General features: G+C 40.6%; 1 protein-coding gene across 4 annotated transcripts in view; it reads left to right on the top strand.

Moving 5' to 3' along the window:
* The window catches only part of pacsin3 (protein kinase C and casein kinase substrate in neurons 3), a 32736-nt gene that overhangs the window by 1353 nt on the left and 9150 nt on the right, over positions 1 to 22233 (top strand). For 2 of the 4 annotated variants that reach the window (XM_079664046.1, XM_079664043.1), the window contains exons 1-7: positions 7124 to 7151; positions 13440 to 13540; positions 14246 to 14402; positions 14877 to 15112; positions 16420 to 16575; positions 17793 to 17968; positions 19610 to 19730. In XM_079664046.1, the coding sequence (XP_079520172.1) occupies positions 7139 to 7151; positions 13440 to 13540; positions 14246 to 14402; positions 14877 to 15112; positions 16420 to 16575; positions 17793 to 17968; positions 19610 to 19730 (960 nt within the window). In that variant the 5' untranslated portion in view covers positions 7124 to 7138. Of the gene's footprint in view, positions 1 to 3352; positions 3417 to 7123; positions 7152 to 13439; positions 13541 to 14245; positions 14403 to 14876; positions 15113 to 16419; positions 16576 to 17792; positions 17969 to 19609; positions 19731 to 22233 lie in introns of those variants that run through there. The other 2 variants (XM_079664044.1, XM_079664045.1) reach the window with 2 other exon arrangements.

The raw sequence follows: 22233 nt of genomic DNA, 5'->3' as shown, positions 1-22233 counted from the left end.
CTCTGCATTTAACCCATCCTAGCACCAGGAGTAGTACTACTGTAGGAGCAGTGGGCAGCTATTGTACAGCGCCTGGGGAGCAATGGGGGTGGCGGGTTGTCCGGTGCCTTGCTCAAGGGCACCACGGCAGGGCAGGAGGTGAACGGAGACCTCTCCAAGTAGCAGTCCACACTCCATTTTTAGGTCTGGTCAGGGACTTGAACCGGCGACCCTACGGCTCACAGCCCAAGCCCCTACTGACTGAGCCACTGCCACTTTAGAAATGCTGCTAGCTTAGTTGCGTCTTGTAGGCTGAACATAGGGCCATCTCTATGATCAGATACGGACACATAACAACATACGGAATGTACTGGGGGATTCATTATTAAATTTCTCTGTGATGTTTGATCTGTAGAAAAGCTACAAAACAAATTGACAGAAGCACAACCAAAGCTAGCTTATCAAGTTGTTATTGATAATATTTAGGTCGGCAATAGGATAAAAAGGACAATTTAAACCCCTTTTTAGCTCTGTTTTTGGTCTCCACCATTAGGGATATCGTAAGCATTAGGTATGTAATAAAGGCTAAACTTCAAATACCGGAAAATCTAAACAATGAACTATAAAAGGCTGAGAAGTATTACAGTGTCAGAGTTGGTTGATACGTCTGTATATGACACTACATGTAAGCTTTTTCCAGCACGCAGTGTCACCTGATTACATTGACTAGATACAAAAGAACTTGGTAATGGAGGATTGACATTTTAAGTCCTGAAAAGCACTACAGAATACATTTGTATTTTCTATTTTTCTTCATAAAGTGTTGGTAAATGCCACTGATTATGCCTTCATGACTTTAAGTGTGGAAAAACAGAGTTTAGACGTCCAAACTTTTTAAAAAAAAGGAGCGTTAACTCATTTGTGCATCTGACACTTCACGATGGTAAATGAGCAGGAGTATTCAAGTAGAATCCCTGAAGGGGGGGGCGCACAGACAGGCTGAAACGTTCCCCTTGCTTCAGGCTTAAAACCCTGCCAAGCAAGTGGAATTTCCTGGAAACATGTCAACGCAGAATGTAAACTTCTACCCCGTCTGTCATCTGTGCTCTGGTTGGCTCCCGTATCTGTGCTTTAAAAAAAAAATTAAAACTTAAGTTTGTGACATCAGGAGTCAAAAGCTGAAGAGGGCAAGTCAGTCACTTTCTGTTTTTCTATTTTGTCAGCACATCTTGAAACACTTTAAGAAACCCAGAGGATTGGAGTTGACACCAGGTTCATCTAAAACACAAAGATCACTTCTTCAAATAGCTTTTTTTTGTCTGACCACCAAAAACACATCCGTGTACCATACAAGAGGAAAAAGCAAGAAATCCTCGAATTTGACAAAATGTAACCATCAATGTGTTATGTCGTAAAAAATGACTAGCAGTCATTATAGCAGTCCATCAATTTGTCCATTTTTAAAAATCCTGCTCTCAGGATCTTTTTGTAAAGCTTTATTTTGAGAATATAAGTCCTTGGTGTTCTGTGTAGAATTGACTAGACAGCACAGCTTAAAGCAGGCACACTGTAGCCACATGTGAACAGCAAGGGAAAAACAGGTTCCTCTTTGCAACGTGCAACAGACTGTGCCAAGCCAGCTCCAGCCAGCGTCCCGCCTTCAGGCTGGTGCAGAGCGAAGGAAAGCTAGCTTGGAAGGTCCCCCTTTAGGCATCATGGCCTCTCTGATGTGGTTCTGGTCAGAATGAGCTGGGAGATCAGCTGTTTGAGTGGGAACAAGGCTGAGTTGCTCTTTTCCTTCAGGCTGCTGTACTCCGCCTCTCTGTGATCTGCTTTCGTTTTGTGTTCTGTCCTCACCTCGCCCCTGTCCTCGCACCGTCACATGGTGAGCTGTCAGTTAGAGCTAGAGCCTCGGGCTGTCAGGTGTTACGGGAAGAGATCACCACATGGGAGGGGGTGTGACATGTTAAAACTGCTGCTTAAAAGACCTGCAATTATATCAGGTTCACAATTTAGGAGGGCAAATGTCACTGAGGCGTTTCGGGAAAATGTTTTCAATAATGTGATAGGGACTATTTCATGTGGATATCACAGGATATTGACAAGAAACCTGAGAGAAATCATATGGATATTATAGATTTAAAAGCTGTCATTTTCACTCAAGTCACTTTATTGAGTCTAGGGATTTGAAACATAGAAAAACATTGAAAGTGTTATCATAATATTGCAACAACCAATATTATATGTATAGGATACCTTTGCCTGAACATAGATTTTTCATGTATAATTGGAATTTACAAAGTCAGGACCAGTTTTTTGTCCTTTTTTTCAGTATTTTAATCATCACTAATAAACATTAAACAAACCAATGGGACATGTATTATCCCCCTATAAGGTGATCATTATTTTTTATATTTCATTTTGATGTTCATATTGTTTTATTTTGAAGCCACACTCCTGACTCACCATTTACAAACAATGCACCAGGGCAAAGAAAGATCACTAACAGGAATGAGTTTGCTTTGCTCTTGGGTTTCTTGCCTCTCGTTGTACCTTCTCCATATCTAACCACCGTGTCATGCCTTGTATGTTTTTCTGGTTCTTCATTATTTGATGTTTATTACTAGCCAGTTGCAACCTTTTTTTCTGTTTTAAAAAAAAAGGGTGGGGCTCTAAGCACTTCATTCAACAGTGGAAAATTATTTTAGGACAGTAACTTGAATCAACCATTCTAATGGGATCAATAACGCATCAGGAGAGAGTATTTTCATTTAAATACATTAGGGTCAGGAATTTTGCTCATGAGAAAACTTTCAAATAAACTAAAAGTGGGACTTTTGATCCTACAAACATAACCTGAATATTTCAAAAAAGCCTTTATTTTAGTAGTTGTGAATATGATGTTTCTTAAGTTTGGAACATTTACAATTCTTTACAATTACCCTTATGTGTCTTGACTGTCAAGATATGTATTTAAAAGTGATTTGCAGTAAACGGACCGATGGAAAAATATCACTGTTTTCCTTTTTTAAATCCTGACACTCCCTTCCCAACTCATTTCCCAGGCAGGCAATTTTAGAGGTGTTAGCTAACTTCTCTGACCTCCACTAGTGTGTGTGTGTGTGGGGGGGGGGGGGGTGGCTGCCGGTACTTGCTGTTTCATTATCCGTCCACAACAGGCTCCATATGTGGCATTTCACCATGAGCCCCAGAATGTGCCACCTTCCAGTCAGCAGGGAGACATATAACAGGGACTCGTCCTCCACCTTCTCCAGGCTGCTGGGATCTAACTGCACGCTGCTCCGCTGTCTAACAACCCTCTCCGTGTTTCCCTCTGCTTTGGCATCTGTCTGTCCCGTTTTCTGTCTCTCAGGCCCGAGGAGACAAAGACTGTCTTCTGTTGGACATCTGTCCTTCTGTTTTTCGTCTCTGATAAGGTAAGTTCTGCTGGGCTCTACGCTTTAACAGTGTCTGCATGGTTTTGCTCCTGTGTAACATGTGGTTTATTTGCTGTTTTTCTTAATAATTGTTCCTATTGTTTTCCAGTCATTTAGGAAAGTAACTATGTCCAATTAAACCAATGAATGCTAAGTTAAACCATTACAAATCCACTACATGTCAGAGCCAAATGTTGTACTTCTTTATTCCACTAGTTATCTGACAGCTATAGTTACTTTGAAGATTTGACCTATAATTAGTATATGAAATTCAATATGTTGTTATACAGTCAAATAAACTTCCCAACAGTAGGAAAAATTTGTTTTTTGGCAGTCAACTACAATATTAAAATGTTGCATAGTAACTACATTTTGACATTACAAATATACTTTGGACTTTAACCTACTGCCTGCCGTCCAATAACAGTTCTTCATTTGTGAATAATGGAAAAACTTCCCAACATTTTGGTTTACAGTAGAATAATCTATTTAATTTAAAACGTAAAAAGTACCCACACAACAATGTATATTACTCTACAAGTCCTGCTTAAGATACATGTATTATGTTTCTACATTAATGTCTGAAATAAAGCTAAACCTATGTTATATATTTAGTCGAGATGTGTTCTAATAGATTACCCCGAATGTTTCCAGCAATTTTCAAACCAAGCTCAAATCTAGGTATTGGGCGTGTCATTTGGTCTCCTGTAGTTGTGTTGCCACCTTTTTTTCAAGCGGTAATAGTTGGGGTTGCCTGCGTGACACCAATTCGATTTATTTAATTTGTGCCCTAGTTGAATGGAGGTCCCTGGAAATGTGTTTAAACTTTTGCACTGCGTCTTCTCCACTGATACCCTCACAGATACCATGCTACGATGGCTACCAGCTACATTTAATCCCCCTCAGTATTTTCATTTGTTGACTTTGTTGATGGAATCTTGTTGTAGCCTCACAAATCCAGATGATATCTCTTAAGTCTTCACTTTTAAATGTGATTGAGCCTGACCAGATACGATTTCATCAACCCATGAAGTAAGAGGATTTTCTGGTTAATTTCCTGACACACCACCTATCAAAACATCTGAACAGTAGACAGTATTAGTGTTAAGGCAATGCCTACTGTGTTAGGACTGGAAGGAATTATTGTTGATTTATAATCAAGGAAAATAATGCAGTGTTGTAGTTTGGTCACTCATACTTAGTGGGTGAAGAAGAGTCATTCACTTGTTCTTTGTATGACATCTGTCGCAAGCAACAGACGTTACTTGGACTTTTCCCGTTTATGTCTTTAGTGATGATGAGGTGCTGGTTGGTGGATTTGTTTCTCTTTGGAAAGAGCCATGCTGGCTGTTTCCCCATGTTTCCAGTCTTTAAGCTAAATGTAGCTTCTTGTTACTAAGAAAGCTACTAAGTTTATTTCAGAAAATATCAAACCATTATTTCATATTTGCACCAACTAGGGTTCTAAAGGACAACGCTTGTCAACATTTTCTAACCTGCTGCCATTTTACCCTCTGACTAATTGTGAAGAATATTTTTGACTTTTTGATAGTTATAAACAATCAGATTAAGTTAAAAGTTTAGTCTTTTTTTAACCTCTATGATTTCAATTGTTGCATTTTCCTATCACTTGATATCGATCATCGATAAAGTGTGACACCCCTAGTAGGTTCACTGTTGTTTGGTTGCATTGCCGTATTGGCCAATGTTTAATAAGGAACTATTAGCGTGTCATGTTGCTGTTAGGTCTGAAGCTGTCACTATGTGGAAGGCTTTTCCTCCTAACTTCCTCATAGTCTTCACTCTTCATTCAGCATGTTTGTGCTGGGTAACTTGGCACTTGTGATGAAACGGAGGCCATGGAGCAGTGAGAAAAAGTCCTCCTGTTGGCCTTTTTAATGAAGCTTCAGTTACAGCTGAGACACACTGCAGTGGTTTTTAACATTAACAGGCTAATAAAACAGCTTGAAAGCAAAGTCATCCAAGTAGTGATTCACTCCAAAACTCTAAACATTTGTTAAACTTCTGTGGCCTCAGCTGCCATTTAAAGGGATGGAAAGAGCTGCATGATGGGGGCATTCAAAGAAACTCATAATGTGGTTTACATCTGCCAAAAGCAATCATTTTGGTGTCATCAGCATGGTTTTCTTTCTTTAAACAGCCAGTCTCTCATTTTTTTTGAAAGAGACAACAGCACTCTGGCACACAGCTGTTTCTCAGGCTCTTGTATGATGCCAGCTGTTTGCATAGTAAGGCAGCTTGGGGAGAAAAAGTATCTGTTTCTAGAAGTGCGAGGTGGCAGGCCGTGCTGTGCACCTACAGTACAAACTCTCACAAACTGCTGGAATGCAGAAGTATCAGAGGAGCTTATGGACTAATTCTCATGCAGGCCTCCACATGCTCGATGTGTAGAAGCATCGAGACAAAGCCCGGCTGCAGGGAAACTGTTGGTGTACATTAATCACATTAATGACTGAGTTTTTCCACTGGAGCTTATGAGGTTTGGACCTGCCTCTCTATCCGTCACCCCCCCCCCCCCCCCCCCCCTCCCCTCCCCCTCATCCTCCTATTTACTCGCCTGACCCATTTCTCTATAAACCAACAACCAGAATCCCCCTTCTGTCCCTCCATCACTCTCTCTATCTCTCTCCAGCCATCAGGGATAATAGACAATGATTTTTGACTATTGTTTAATGCCATGATTGACACAGAGTTGCACGTCTCTGATTATCTTTGCATCTGAGCAGAGAAAATATTGTACATTTGTTCTATGCTTTGAATGGGAAAATATTTTGCATTGTATTTGTAGTTTGTTGTGGACTACAGATCTACAGCTGTACCACTGATTTGAAAACTGTTTTATTAACATTTAAAAAATACTTAAATTCCCATTGTTTTTTTTGTTTTTAAGTAGAACCCGGGGTAAATGAACAAACCTATTTACGAACCTGAAGCATGATAAAACACGAGCATCACATCTTTGCTTTCACAGTAATCTTTACTAAATATTCTTGTGATGCTTTGTGAAATCCTCTAAACCTTTCATTATCGGGTCACCATTTCTGTTTCTCTTTGGCATAGGAACAGCAACTTGGATCAGTTAACCTTTTTATAATTACATTTGTGTAAGTCAACTCGTGCAGCTGCTTGTTGCCCTTTTTCTGCACACATATTTCTGGATAAACAGAAAATATTGCTTTATGCTCTTAATCCCACTTTTAAAGCGCTGAGTGGCTCAGTTGCCTTTTCTAAACGGGGCATATTTCTTCATCCTTCAGGGATACAATATAAAATGACTGGTGTTTAAGTATTTGTGGTATTACAGCCCCACCTTAACACACAAGCACAAAGGATTCATTCTTAATGCCATTTGATACCTGATTTATTTCTTTGGCTGCGTCTGTATTTTGTCGTTTTTCTTTTTTTTAGCTTGACAAACCAGCTCCACATGCCTTATTTGAAGTTGTTGCTGTGTAACAGAAACATCTTGCCCCGCTTTAGTTTGTAAACTTCCTCAACACCTATCTTAGCTTTAACTTAATTTGTGTTCACCTACACTTCTCTCACTTATCCGTCACCAGCTTTCCTGTCTTATTCTTCTCGTCTTTCTTCGTTCCTTCCATCACTTCTTCTCGTCTTTCAGTGCTCCTCCTGTTCTGTGTCAGTCGGGCCTGACCGTCTGCTGCCCAGCTTTGGATGCAGGACATACCTGTAGCTTCTGGATGCTTTCAAATGGTTAGTGGATATATGAAAGAGAAACCAGGGGCCACACGATAAAATAATTCTTGAGGCAAAAACAAAAATCTTTTTTTTGTCGTAAATAATGTCCTGTCAAGAGACCATATTATCTTGATAATTGATGAACTTTTGTTAGACGTTGGTTCTCATGTGTCTTACATACTCTCATACCCCTCTCCGCCCTCTGACTATGCTTTTCTGTAGCTCCAGCAGGTCCCTGACCTCCAGGACGGTCTTAGGTCAGTGCACTGTGTATTTTGGTTAAACCGAGGGGATTGAACCCAATGTAATGTAAACATCCTCAAAAAACACTGAAAAACACTAGCACTTTCACCACGAACAGATGGTGGGATAGTCCTCAGCCCAACCGCCCTTCAACGCCCTAAGAGCCTTTTAAGGAATTAAAGGATTTAAAAGCAAATTTTTTAATTCAGTATTTCTATTAATATATTAAAATGACTGGGGTAGGTAAGTTTGAGAAACCGGCTCGAGATACACTTTTTGTTATATTCCATGGAATGCTCTTAACATCCCGATAGCAATGAATATCTGAAGTGCTTTGACAACAAATCCATAAAAGAATGTAAGCTGTGGAAGCCGTAGTAGTACTGTAAAAAGCAGGACCAATCATTTTAGCCGGCCCGGCTAAAATGACTGGATGGACAACCTGCCTGTCAGCCTTCCATCTGTGCACAAACTTATCTCGTGCCCTCATTGGTCATGTGCGCGTTCGTGTGTGTTGGAGGAGGGGCTCTGTAAGGAAGTGGCAGATTTTTTCCGGCTGTGTATTTTCAAATGCTAGCGCACTCGAGCTGGTTTCTCCAAAATTACCTATCCCACCTTTTAATGTAAGTATATTTACTCTTCCACTGTGTCATTATCTCCTTTTAAAAAAACACAAGCCACATCACAGATCGGTGTAAAGCAAGGGTCTGTAACCCTTTTGACCAAAAGAGCCATTTTCCTCCTTTTTCACAAAACATTTTTTTGTCGGGAGCCGCAAAACATATTTCATAGCTTGATAGCTTATAAAGTTGTATTTATTGTTATATCAGACAAAAACAACATTTTCTTTGCATTTATTACGCTATTTATTACATTATATAAAACTGTTAACCTCTAATAAGAAACAAAGAACTCAATAAAATAATACAGAGGCCTACTTTAAAATAAATTAAACACAGCACTTGGGGAGTCCTCTGCACATTTGAAGGAAAAAAATATATAATTAAAATGGGCCCACTTTGAAATAAATAAAACATAAAGCTGCACCCTAAAAAGAGTTAAAGGTAGAGTAGGTAAGAATGGAGAAACCAGCTCGAGTGCGCTAGAATTTGAAAATACACAACCGGAAAAAATATGCCTCTTCCTTCAGACTTTCTTACAGAGCCCCTCCTCCAACACACACGAACGCGCATGACCAATGAGGCCACGAGATAAGTTTGTGCACAGATGGAAGGCTGACAGGCAGGTAGGCCATCCAGTTATTTTAGCCGGGTCGGCTAAAATGATTGGTCGTGATTTTTACAGCGCTACGGCTTCCAGAGATTAATTTTTGTATGTATTTATTGTCAAAGCATTCAATATATTCATTGCTATCGGGACGTTAAGAGCATTCCATGGTATATAACAAAAAGTGTTTTCTGAAATAAATGACATACCCCATTGAATTATGACTGAAGATTGTCAGCTGTCTTCCTCTCCCGTGTTGTTCGTTGTTCCTCGATACGTAAAGGCTGCAGCACCGTTGACAACTTCTCTCTACATATCAAACATACCGGTAAACCAGCATCGTTTGCTTTGAAAGCATAGAACTCTGTCCACGCAGAATTAAATCCTGTGTTCCTCCGATACTTTTCTTTGATTTATCCATAGTTCGCTCAAAAAGGCGCTCGCGCGGGACCGTAGCAGGATGTAACGCATATTTTAGTTGACCTAATTAAAACCGTTTTGTTTTTTATTTATGTTTCACAGTATCACCTCAAAATACAAGATACGAAAAATGTTCAACCATGCAACAAAATATAAATAGTCCTACAAATACTTTTATTTTATTTCATTTATTTCATTTATTTTTGTCTAAGCTCAAGTGAGCCAGAGCAGAGGGCTTAAAGGGCCGCATGCGGCTCGAGGGCCGCGGGTTGCCGACCCCTGGTGTAAAGTCTTGTTGTCTTTCTTCCCTTTTCGGTTGAGTCATGCCAGTGCAGTAAACTGTGCCAGGTACACATGTACTGTAACCATACACGTCACAGTTTATGGGACTGTCGGGACCAGTCTATGGTCGGGACTCAGGACAATTGATATCACCACCTCTCATCTGCTATATTTCACTATTTGCATAAAATAAGCTCTGCCTGCATATTGTTGTAACTTTATACCTTTTAGAAACATAAATGATGGTGCGACTCAGTCCACATGTTGTTGTATCTTTGGGCAAGAAACTTAGCCCTGAGTTGCTCCTGATTGGCATGGTGTGTGAATGTGTGTGTATGTTAGCTTACCTGAGCAAATGGCAGGTTGCTCTGTGTGAATGATGACTCATAGTATGTAAAGCTTATTAAGGGGGGGGGGGTCATAAAGACTGGATAAAGCGCAATATAAATACAGTCCATTTAATGTGATGCTTTCAAGCTCTAGTTAGTAAATATCAATATTGTATTTGTTGGGGAAATATTTTCCAAGGCCCATAACTTTGACCCAGTTTATCAGTTCAAACTGTCCTGACGGAGCACATGCACCTGTAGCCTTGGCTGCTGTGCTCTCAGTGTTTTGTCTCCCTGTTCCTGCCTGTTGCCGTCAGCTGATAGAGGTGTTATCATTCTATCTTGTTATGCACAAAGTTGATTATTCTCTCTGAACTAACTAAATACATGGGTCTGGGGTAGAGTTCGTCAGAATTGACGTGGCAACTCTACCGTGAAGTCAGAACCTCTGGCTCTTGGACTTGTTTTGTGAATTCTCCGGCCGAAGCTCCTAAATAAACCATCATTGTTTGACATCAAAGCTCCAGCTCTCCCCGTGTCTCCTTCCTGAGTCGGTGACTCCTCCTGCATTGCTACACAGAAGTTTCCCCCACAGTATTTAATGGTAGTTTGGTCTGTTGACTTTCATCAGTTTTACTTATTTTGTCAGTTTTTTGTCAGAACTCCAGCAGGTATAGACATAATACAAGTGCAGGCTTCCAAACTTACTTGCTTATAATGAGCCGCACCCAAATACACTCACACACACACTTCTGTCTAGTAGGATATAGGAGCAGTAATTAGCGGTCAATGGCAAAGTCAGTTTTCTCATACTCACTCATGTTCTAGCATGCTGGTGGCAGATACTTCCACAGGCAGCATACTTACCATAAACCTATGACACACACACACACACACACACGCACGCACGCATGCGCGCGCACACACACACACACACACGGCAATCCCACTGTTGCCTCAACCTGTGCTTTACAGTCTCTAAAGTGCTGGGAGAAAATTAGAGCTCAGGTGTCTAAAGGGGATTAGATGCAGGCAGTGCCTCACAGACAGTCGGACAAACACATATTTAACTTGATTTTGTTTAATCAGGTCTCCGCCCAGTATCAGCAATGTACAGTAGCACAAGTAAGTGCAAGTCCTCCTCCTGACTTTGCAGATGTATAATTCGGGATAACTGTAGACTTTATTTAGACCCACTCCCACATTGTTCCCTGCAGAGCTCACCAAGGCTACTGTTGCAACCTCCTCCCAGTGCACATCTACGCCCACTGCTGTTATTTTGGGAGTCAACTAGTCATTAACAGTGACACAGAACATTGTGAAAGATAGAGAGGAGGGAAAATCACCAGGAACGTCTCACAGGCTTGTCAAGTGAAGCTTTGCTGATGGAGACCAAAAGGCTTGGCAGTGTGATAAAACTGTAACATATTAAGGTTTCAATGTACTCTGTTTAACACTTCTCTGATAGTTGTTCTTAAATGCTCAGTGTATTTGACCATTTAGAGGTATATTCACATTTAGCTTAGATGACTGTTGAGATTCTGACTAATAGATCATATCTATATAGCACTTGTATCAAATGTTTGTCATGACGGGTGTAAGCAAATATCACAGAGCACAGAGTGTGTGGGGCTTTTATTTATTTATATAGTCAGGGGACTGAATATCTGCAGGGAGTTTTTAATTTCATAGAAAGCCATATTTTCTATAGTGAAAGCATGGATATGTAAACCATTATCATCAGTCAGTCATCTGTATTTGTGGTGATTGAGTGTGGATATATTTGATCGTGCTGATGGGATTCCTGCAGTGGAAGTGTACATGCTTGCAGACAGTGGCCGTTTCTCAATCTCGAGGATACTGGCTTCCAAGCCAATATTTCAAGGATGCTATGTCATCAGTGCCGCCGAAGGACTGTTCCAATCTCCAGCATACTTGGAATTCCAACGAGGCCGGGTCCTTGGTTTGGGGGAAATTTCGAGGCTGCACATGGGTAGACTTCGCATCCTTAAAATCCCCACAATGCTTTGCGCACGGACCAATTTCCAAATCTTTGGCGGAAATCGCGCTCCATTTAAGGCGGGGCCTCACATATGATGCACACCTGTTAGGCTGTTCCACAATTCTTCGTTTCCCGAGGCTAGGAAGGATTCTTGCCTCGCTTCTGAAGCAAGTGACTCGGAAGACATGTCCTACCAAGCAAGCGTCCTCGACATTGAGAAACACCCAGAGGATCACCTCACAAAGCCAGGGCTTTGTTGCATCCTTGTCCTCCACATTTTGTTGTGTCTGCCACAGGAAGTTGTGTGACCTTGTAAGTTAGTTTTGTCAAATGGGAGGACAGCATGGAGGAAGTTGATGTGTAGTGAGGTAAAGTCGCATTGAACTATTAACAGGGTTCATCGCCAGATTCAATGCAGAGCATTCTCCTAATTTTGGAGTTTAATTAAATATAAATTGTGTGAAAAGGCCGTACAGAAACTATTAGTTTAAGGACCACCTCTTCTTTCTTTTCATTTTTTCTTTTTACAATAAAACTACACAGGGCACCTTTTAAACGTACAGTTATTTTGAATCTTCTTTTGGCCGTTGAAGTTTTTCAAACATGAAGAGGCAGAGGCGTAATGCAGTTTAACATTATTTGTATCCGTGATTAATATCTGAGACTATGCTGTACAAATGTTGGCGCGGCATTTCTCTGATGAATGAGATCTATTGTGGACTGGCTGACACAGATTCCTGCCTCAGTAACAGAGGATGTGTGTGTGAGAGCGGGCATCAGTGTTGGACGGACACACAGCCCAGTTGTTCGTAGGAGGAAACATTGGGCAGCAACATGGAGAAAGCAGCCATGTGGGCAGCGAGCGGTGAGGTCTCAGTAGTGTCTGTGTCGACTGACGTGGAGCTGCAGTTTGCCAGAGGCTGAAACTGTAGAGCTGTGTACAGTGAGACTAAAAGGTCACAAAGACATGGTTGTTTATAAAATGTAATTTCATATTGTTCCAACTATGTGTGATTGTCATACCTTTTAATTAATGTATATCTTTGTAATACTACTGGCATCTTAGAAAGTGGGACTAAATGGTATGTCCTTTTTCTACTTTTGATCCGGGAGCTTAAGCCTAATAATAACACTTCCATGGATTTTTATCATAGACCTGGCTGATGGGCTACTGTGTGGGATACAGTTAGTTTTTTTGCTGCAATGGAGAATTGGTAGACCCCTTTTCATACAATCCATTTATTGTCTTTGTGTGCATCATAAAAGTACAGCGAGTCCATATACATCAATATTCATTTCTTTGACGGCCAAACAATCATTGCGGTACTTACGAACTCTCGCGCTACGGTGTTAACCATATGCTCTTCGAAAGAGATATATAGCAAACACACCCAATCATGTGACCTGACACACCTTAAATACCTGTGCCCTAGTTAATAGGACATAGACACCCTTTGGCACACACAGTAACAAAAACACACAATTGTGTCAGCTTAAACCAAAACATGACCCTTAAATAAGTTGCAAAGTTAATTTGTGAAACAGCAATTGACAAAAAAGGTCTTACCAATTCATACCAAGGTATGCATTGCGCAAGTCCTCCCATTTATTTCAATGTAGAGTATACTGGCTCGTAACTGAGTATAAGTTGCTACAATAACAAAATAAAATAATTGTTGGTGTCCTCCCCTCTGTTAACATGAGTCTATGATTGGATTTCAGCTTGTCAAAAGTGTTGAATGTTTCACCTAAAGCCAGCTGTATGTACAGTATTTCATGGTATTTTCCTTCTCTCTGCAGTATTTTCTGTAGCCGCCACCATTCCGTGCTGTAAGGCCGACCCCACAATGTCTTCCAATGGAGACCTCAGCGACCTGGGGAGCTCGGACAGCTTCTGGGAGGTACAGTGGAAACACACGTGCACACTAATTTCTTAAATCAAGAGAAAAGTCAAGGAAAAATGAATTATTTAATTATGCTATAGACTGGTAGTGCTTGCTCACACATCATTGCTGCATTTTCATGTGGGTTTTATCAAAAGTTCCTTACATTTTGCCTCTTCAAATGCCAGCAAGCTACCATGGTGTCAATGTGCTAACATGCTGGAAGCAATTTGGGGTTTAGTATCCTGCCCGAGGACGGTCCACATGTGGAGAGGGAGGAACTTGGGAAGATGAACTACCAACCCTGTGATTAATGGACGTCCCACTCTGGTGACCAAATTAGTTACTTACAACAGCAGTAATACAATCCTTAATATTTGCTACTGGTCTGGAAACCTGGATAATCGTAGTCTTGTGTGTTGATGAGGCCATTGAGAGAGGAGCAGCCGTAGGTGGTGTTTAGATTGAGACACAGACACATAATGAGTCCCTACTGACTGACTGCCGGCTTACATCTGGAAAAACGACATACTTTCAACCTTACACTCACTCTGTATATCTTTAATCGCTGGTCTACTAAACATCCTGCCCTGTTGACATTTTGCCACACTAATGTGGTAACAAGCATCGAACTGACAGAGCAACAATGATTAGAATACACTATGAAACTTCAGTCTAAGTCTATGTCCTCATTGTGTGTGTGTGTATGCGTTTCCTGTGCAGCCGGGAAACTACAAGAGGACGGTGAAGCGGATAGACGATGGCCACCGGCTGTGTAACGAGATGGTCAGCTGCTTCCAGGAGAGATCGAAGATAGAGAAGGGTTACGCTCTGCAGCTGAGCGACTGGGCCAAGAGGTGGAGGGGCGTCGTGGAGAAAGGTGAGCGGAAATCACCCATCAGTAAGGGATGCAGAAGAAATTGAAAAGTTATACCTAAAACTACTTTGATATTTTACTTTTGGTGTGTTTGATTTATTTCACTACCAAGGGTTGCAAACAATTGATTTGTTCTAACTGCAAAGTGTCAGCTTTTGCTGCAACTAATCAATGAATTGAGGCACATTTTTACATGAGAATATTTTTTTTTAAGGAAAGATTGTATCTATGCTTATTTTAAGTTCAAATGTGGAAAAGTACTACTTTTAACAAAAATATGAACATTATGTAAACATAAATTAGTTAGGTTTTAGCTAAACTGATTCACAGGAAGTGTTTTTAGCATTGGCTAAAACCAAATCAGGGGCTTCACCAAAATCTGACCCAACCAACAAGGATGATTGTTTTCGTTATATTTTTTGTTTGAAGCTAAATGAGATGATGAGTGTGTCTCCTCTCCCCACTCTTGCCCCTCAGGTCCTCAGTATGGGACGCTGGAGAAAGCGTGGCACGCCTTTATGCAGGCGGCCGACCGGCTCAGCGAGCTGCACCTGGAGCTGCGGGAGCGCCTGGTGGCAGAGGACAGCGAGATGGTGCGCAACTGGCAGAAGGACGCCTACCACAAGCAGATGATAGGAGGCTTCAGGGAGACCAAGGACGCGGACGACGGCTTCCGCAAAGCACAGAAACCCTGGGTCCGAAAACTGAAGGAGGTGAGCGTTGTCTATCGGTTGTAAGTAAAGCGAGATTTAAAGACTCAGTGGTAATTCCCACCTTGCCCACCTTCTTTAATTTACTCTGTGAAACAAGGTGACTGTGAGCTACAATTATACATGTATAGTCATGTAATGTGGTTTGCATTGTAATTGTGTTGTTGACTTCTAACTATAAAGAAGAAGACTACTGACGGTCTTTCCTTAAAGGGGCCCTTATATGCTCAATTTCAGGTTCATATTTGTTTCTCTAATCTGTAAAGTTTCCATGCTTTAATGTTAAAAATGTGTCTAATATTTCACGCTCTTTCTGAAACCACAGCCCAGCCTGATTGAGGCTAGCCAACAGAAGCACAAGTGTTAGATAGTGATGTCATTATGTTACCGAATTAAACAAAGGAGTCCAATGGAGGCGTTTCAAGAAACTCCTCTGGAGACAACTTTGTGATTTTAGCATGTGTAGACCATACACAGAAACCTACAGAACACACTTCAGGAAAGGGTAAACCCAAAAAGCATAATAGGGCCTCCTTTTAATATGTTAATGTCATCCCCAGCATCAACAATATGTATGGGAAAAACACAAGCAGCCAATCACAGTTCTTGCAGAAGCATTGCCCCGATGAAGGTTCAATTTTTCAATGTTACACTTGCAGTGTAGCTCCTCAGCGCAAAACATTCAAAAATGAATCCAGTTTTTACAACTCCTTATATATATATATATATATATATATATATATATATATATATATATATATATATATATATATATATATATATAGGAGTGTGCAAAACAGGTAATAAACACAATTGTGTTGTTGGTAGCTCAAGTGCTGAAACTTTCCTTACCATTAACACATACAATTGCTCTTAATGTGTCATTTCAAAAATATATTTAATCAACTAATGTGTTAGAGTAATTAATATCCAACTAAATCGATTGAATCAAACTGTTGTACCTGACCCTGTTCACTTTTCTATTTTCTGTCTTTTTTTTTGCCCGGCCCTGTGTGAAATAACTTTGTGATGAAGAAGGGATACAACTTTGAGTGTAGCCACTTACCAAAGTTAATGTGTGTGTGTGTGTGTGTGTGTGTGTGTGTGTGTGTGTGTGTGTGTGTGTGTGTGTGTGTGTGTGTGTGTGTGTGTGTGTGTGTGTGTGTGTGTGTGTGTGTGTGTGTGTGTGTGTGTGTGTGTGTGTGTGTGTGTGTGTGTGTGTGTGTGTGTGTGTGTGTGTGTGTGTGTGTGTGTGTGTGTGTGTGTGTGTGTGTGTGTGTGTGTGTGTGTGTGTGTGTGTGTGTGTGTAGGTGGAGGCCAGTAAGAAGGGCTACAATCAGGCCAGGAAGGAGGAGTGGACGGCGGTTACCAGGGAAACGCACGCCAAGGCCGACCCGACCAAGTCGCAGGAGGAAGTTCGCAAATTCACGATCCGGGTGGAGCGCTGCAACGAGGAGGCAGAGAAAGTAAAGAACACACACACACATTCATACAAAGAGTCCCATGCGTAGCTCCACTAGCACGAGTCTGGGTGTGTCAGAGAGTCCAGAAAAAAACATACCTGTGTGTTTTTGAGTTTTAAAACAAGACTGGGCTTGTCTCTACTGTTCGCTGTTTTGCACAAATACACAACAGAAGAGGAAAAGCTCAGGTCCTGAAGAGGGAAACTCAGAACTGGGAAATGCTAAGACAAAATGCACAACAAGGAAATGAAATCCAATATCATGACAAAGTTTGGGAAAAAGAGACCTGAAAAAGCACTTTGTACCTAACTCCATTCAGGAGTCGCATAACCAGTCTGCATTCCACAAACATCAGAGCACCTCTTCAGCTCTATTGTTCTCCTTTGTGTTCAGAGGGGACCGCATAGTATTTCTGTTGATGTTTGATTTTGTTTTTCATCAATCAAAACTTCAACTCAATGTTAACTTACTGCTAATCTGGCATACCGGATGTTGACTGTGCATACTGCTATTTAGATTTCTCATAACCCTTTGCTATAGCATGTGTGTTACTATTTACTGTAGCTATGTGAAACAACAACCTCAGTTTGCAAAAAGTGTCCCTATCCTTTTCTGCCTCTTTCATACTTGACAGAAAGCAATAAATATAACATATTATTACTATCTTTAGTATTTTCTTTTGAAAGGAGATGTACATGCTATACTTCAATAGCTCAATTGCATTCCTAAAGCCCACTTACACAAATAAAAATGTGCCTTAAACTGCTTTTCAATCTTTATATCATACTAGAACATCTCTTTTAACACCCTTGATTTGGTTAGGGAGAAACTTCCCAAACTGACCATCTAACAAAAGAAGAGCACCAGAGGAGGGACCCTCATGCAGGGCGGACAGAAATGCAGCATTCATGTGATTGTGAGAGGGTTTGATTCTAGTATTATAACAGTTACTGGTACACATTTTGTTTATCTTTATTCAACTTTGAGGAAAAGTAACTGCTAAATACTGAGATATTAAATCATGTGGTTTAATATCCCTCTAATATCCACTAATATACCCACTAATATAATATCCCACATCAGCACCTGTTGGCTGGATCATTAAATACAGTAGACTTGGCTGGGGCAGCAATCTTTTTATATGTTTATGTTTATTCGTCATTCTTCAGGTTGTCAGAGTGTTGCACATTAGCTGAGTGTGTGCTTTGTGTGTTTTGCAGGTGAAGGAGCGCTACACGAAGGCCCTGGAGGAGCTGAACCGCTGTAACCCTCGCTACATGGAGGACATGGAGCAGGTGTTCGACCTTACCCAGGAGGCCGAGCGTAAGAGGCTGTGCTTCTTTAAAAACGTCCTCCTGGACATCCACACACACCTCGACCTGTCCACCAAAGAAGGGTAAGACTCACACATATTTACATACATACTTTTCCATCAGGAGAGAGAAGTGATTAGCTATTTCATTATCAATGACTCAGAACGAAGGCATTGGAAATGTGTTTGTCCAAACTTGGGTCTACGGTATGTACACAGGAGTTAATAGAAAACTCAGGGTGTTGTCCATTAACTATTGACCTCTTGTTCTATTTAAACAAGCCACTGTTTCCACAGTACCCACGATTGGTAAAGTACAACATTATCTTTGTCCAAATATTGAACAAAAACAATTTAATTAAGTCTTTGGAGTAAAGATAGTTTAAAGTAACAAAATCTAAAGTCCATCAACTGTGAAGCATACCTTAAGTGGGAATGCTGCTCCTAGAAAGGTTGGATGTATATTATAAGATGCAGGTTTTTCCTTCATATCATCTCTTGAGTGTAACAAACCAGCACAGAGCTGATAATGCAGACAAAAAATATGCACAAACAAAAGTCTTATCTGGAATTCCACCTTTTTAAATGGAGGCTTCAGGAAGTCTCAGTACACACAGTGGCATCAGTACATCTAACATAAAGTGTATGAGCACTGTTAAGAGCAGGAAATTACGAATAGCAGGAGCAGTTAGAGACTAGCTGGTGAACTTATTGGAGAATTTAGCAGCTAAAGGGACACATATTTAGCCTCAGGAGTTGGTGGGAACCAAAAATGGATCTAAAAGTGAGGACTATTGGACTAACATTCATCAGATGGACACAAACAAGACTGGACATTAATTAGAAACTTGCACCGTGTCGGTCTAATGTGTAAACGACCATTTGTTTGCCAACACATAAGAACTTCATAGTGGGATAGTATGTCAATTGTGTTCACAGCTGGTTATTTAACCTAATAACACGTTAGGCCCGATGATGAGGCTGACCTTTTCTCCACCAGTGGCTCTGCCCTGTGTTTTCAGATACATCACAGAGTTGCTTTAAAACTGCAATTATTGTTTTTCAGAAAGAGCGCAACGCTGTCGTTTCCTCACCTTTAACGTTGATCCAGTGAACTTGATAGCAGTTGCTTCCAGCCACATGATCCTTTATTACGAACCTTTGTGTCCACCGGCTAAATGCCATTCACAATTGTTCTCTCTTTTTAGCTCTGATTTTGGTTTCTACCAACTCCTAATGAACCATTCCTTGAGTTGTTAAATGATCTACTTTGTTTTCCGTCTTTTCTGCTCAGCCTCCTGTTGAGCGGATACTTTAAAGTTGCCAGCTGCAGCCTAAAACCTTTAAAGCTCCTAAAAGCCAAGGGGCGATACAGTTTCATGTTATCATTCTCTGCAGGTTCATGACTGCAATACATATTTTCCCTTTGTTGCATTGTTTCACTGTGTCATTATACAAAAATACATTTTATTCACTGATAATTCATCAGAGGACCAGCATGTTAACAGAGGAACATTACATCTATAGATAGAATCAATAGAAACCTTATTTTAAAATTAGCAACACAAAAGAACAAAGATTGAAAAAACTGGATAATCTTCAAACAAGAGGGATTTAAATGTGAATTTAAAGTCTACAATGACCTATTTTTTAAGGCAGAAGAGGAGGAGGGGGAGGGGGAGGGGTACAGTAGATGTGACGATTGACAGTCACTTTGTCCAATAGGTTCAACGCTCTCTACCGGGACCTTGGTCAGACCATCCAAGTAGCCAATGACACGGAAGATCTTAGATGGTGGAGGAACACCCACGGGCCGGGAATGAGCATGAACTGGCCCCAGTTTGAGGTACACACACACACACACACACACACACACACACACACACACACACACACACACACACACACACACACACACACACACACACACACACACACACACACACACACACACACACACACACACACACACACACACACACACACACACACACACACACACACACACACACACACTGTAAATGCACACTTTTTTCACAGTAGTAAAGAGTGGCAGACTGAATATTAAACAGGCTGCCTGTGAAAGCCTTGTTGTGTGACTGAGAGCTCAGAGTGGGGTCAGGAATGTCTGAACACACACACACTCACACACACACACACACACACACACACACACACACACACACACACACACACACACACACACACACACACACACACACACAGGTTTATCTAGTTATTTGTGGAAATGTACAGATTCCACTTTTACTCTGCAGGCCACTAAGGACAAGCAAACATTTACAGGGATGACAAACAAATAATAGTTGTTTTTTCTCACAGTTATTCTACATTTTGAGATGACATGCCCTGCTATATTGAAAAAAGAACAATGGCAGTAAATATCAGGTCTTTCATAAATCAGACTCTTCATTTCCTGAGAGGTTTTATTCATTCAGCCTGAGGATGATAGATTGTAATCTGCAGCACACAGGTATTTCCACACCCTCTTTATACTCCACACACTGTTCCAGGTTCACAATGAAGGAATTTACTATTGTGCTATTTAGACCCAATTTTCCTCTCATAATAGAGATACAATCATGTGTATGTGTGTGTGCTGTTTCAGACCGTTTCCTCAAATTTCAAATCATACAAAAGACTTGACATATAACACTCAGAAATGCATGCGCAAAGCCCCCACCTTTTTTTGTTAACGTTGGTGTGTATGTGGAAATCCCCCTTCTATTCTATTGGCTCTAACGGTCAAAAAGAGATGTCAATCACCAAAATCGACCAATGGGTTCCAGAGAAACGGTAAAAACGCCCATTTCCACCCAAATCACCTCAGAGGTGGAGTTTGTTCTGCTAAATCTCTCTAAAAAGGTCAAATATCACTTGTTTTGCATCAATCTTTATACAGGGTACTTATTATATGTTGTACTTTAGATTCCTAAAGCTTTTAATCCACCTTACCATCATCCAAAGTTAGTTTTCACTATAAGTAAAAAAGAATTTTTGGATGGACAATATAATTTACAGTTTTTTACTATGTTCAATCAAAAACTCCCTCTTGAGGGAAGATGGGGATTTTACCCTTTACAGACCATTTACGCACACAAAAAAACCAACACACTACAGGAAAGGGAAATCCCAAAGAAGCATAATACGGCCCCTTTAAATTCATAATACACACTATATTTGTAGTTGTAAATTCAGTTTAAAGCACAAAAAGCCTAAAGTATAACCCAGCTGTTTTTGTTATGAAGTCAGGTGACAGGTTGGTAGTTATTTAGTTTAAGATAAGGATCTAGAATTTAAAAAGTGTGTTAAGCGTTCGACTGATTGTTTAAATTATGGTGGAACATTTGAATCGTCTTCATTCCTGAGAAGGACTTGACTTTTGTTCATATTTTAGAATCTTTGATGAAATGAGTGAACAATATTTATCTTCCCCAGTTCTTCCGGAATGGAAAAATAAGGGCATAGTGAGATGTTGGCAGAAAGTAGAGAATCTCTTCTGTCCTCTGTGGAATCTCCTGGCGTTCCCACAGCGCCGCTGACACACAGACAGAGAGCCATTGTCCTAACACACACACACACTGTTTCTGTACTTGTGAGGACTTTCTGTTGACTATATTCATTCAGAGGTCCGACCTCCTCTGCGGCAAAGTTACACTTAAAAGTGACTTTGAAGAGAGAGTAGCAGTAAAATGAAATCTATAATCGAGATTTGTCAGGGGTACACACTGAGCATGTGTGTTTTTTAATTCTACATTTGTGAGGACTTTTGTTACACAGACACACACACACACACACACACACACACACACACACACACACACACACACACACACACACACACACACACACACACACACACACACACATACACATACACATACACATACACACACATACCTCCTGTAGAGCTGATAGTCTGGAGGTTGTTCTGTGCTCCACTGAGACTGTAAATACCGGTAACCGTATCCTACTTCTGTCAGCAGCATGTCATTACGGCCAGAGTGTGTGTGTTTTTGTCTGGCTGCCATCGAAAAGACTCCATTGATTCTGCTACAGGATAGAAATGAACATTATTTTGCCTCAAAGACAGAAAACAAAGGTACTTTTTCGTATAAGAGACTTATCTTGTAACAGCAGGTGTTGCTGTTAAGTTGTCACTGTACTAAATAAGTTGCAATTTTGTATTTATTATCATTATCCAATAATAATCTTACAAGTGAATCATTATTTTCTTGATTCTAGATTAGCTGAAGTTTACCAAGGGATTAAACTGGAAATCTTCCAAATGGACAGACAATTTATTGAAACTGCCGATACAACTTTATAAA

Source organism: Notothenia rossii (assembly GCF_949606895.1).
Source record: "Notothenia rossii genome assembly, chromosome: 2".
Taxonomy (NCBI): Eukaryota; Metazoa; Chordata; class Actinopteri; order Perciformes; family Nototheniidae; genus Notothenia; species Notothenia rossii.
Note: the sequence above shows the minus strand (reverse complement) of the source record. Positions and strands in the feature narration are given on the sequence as shown.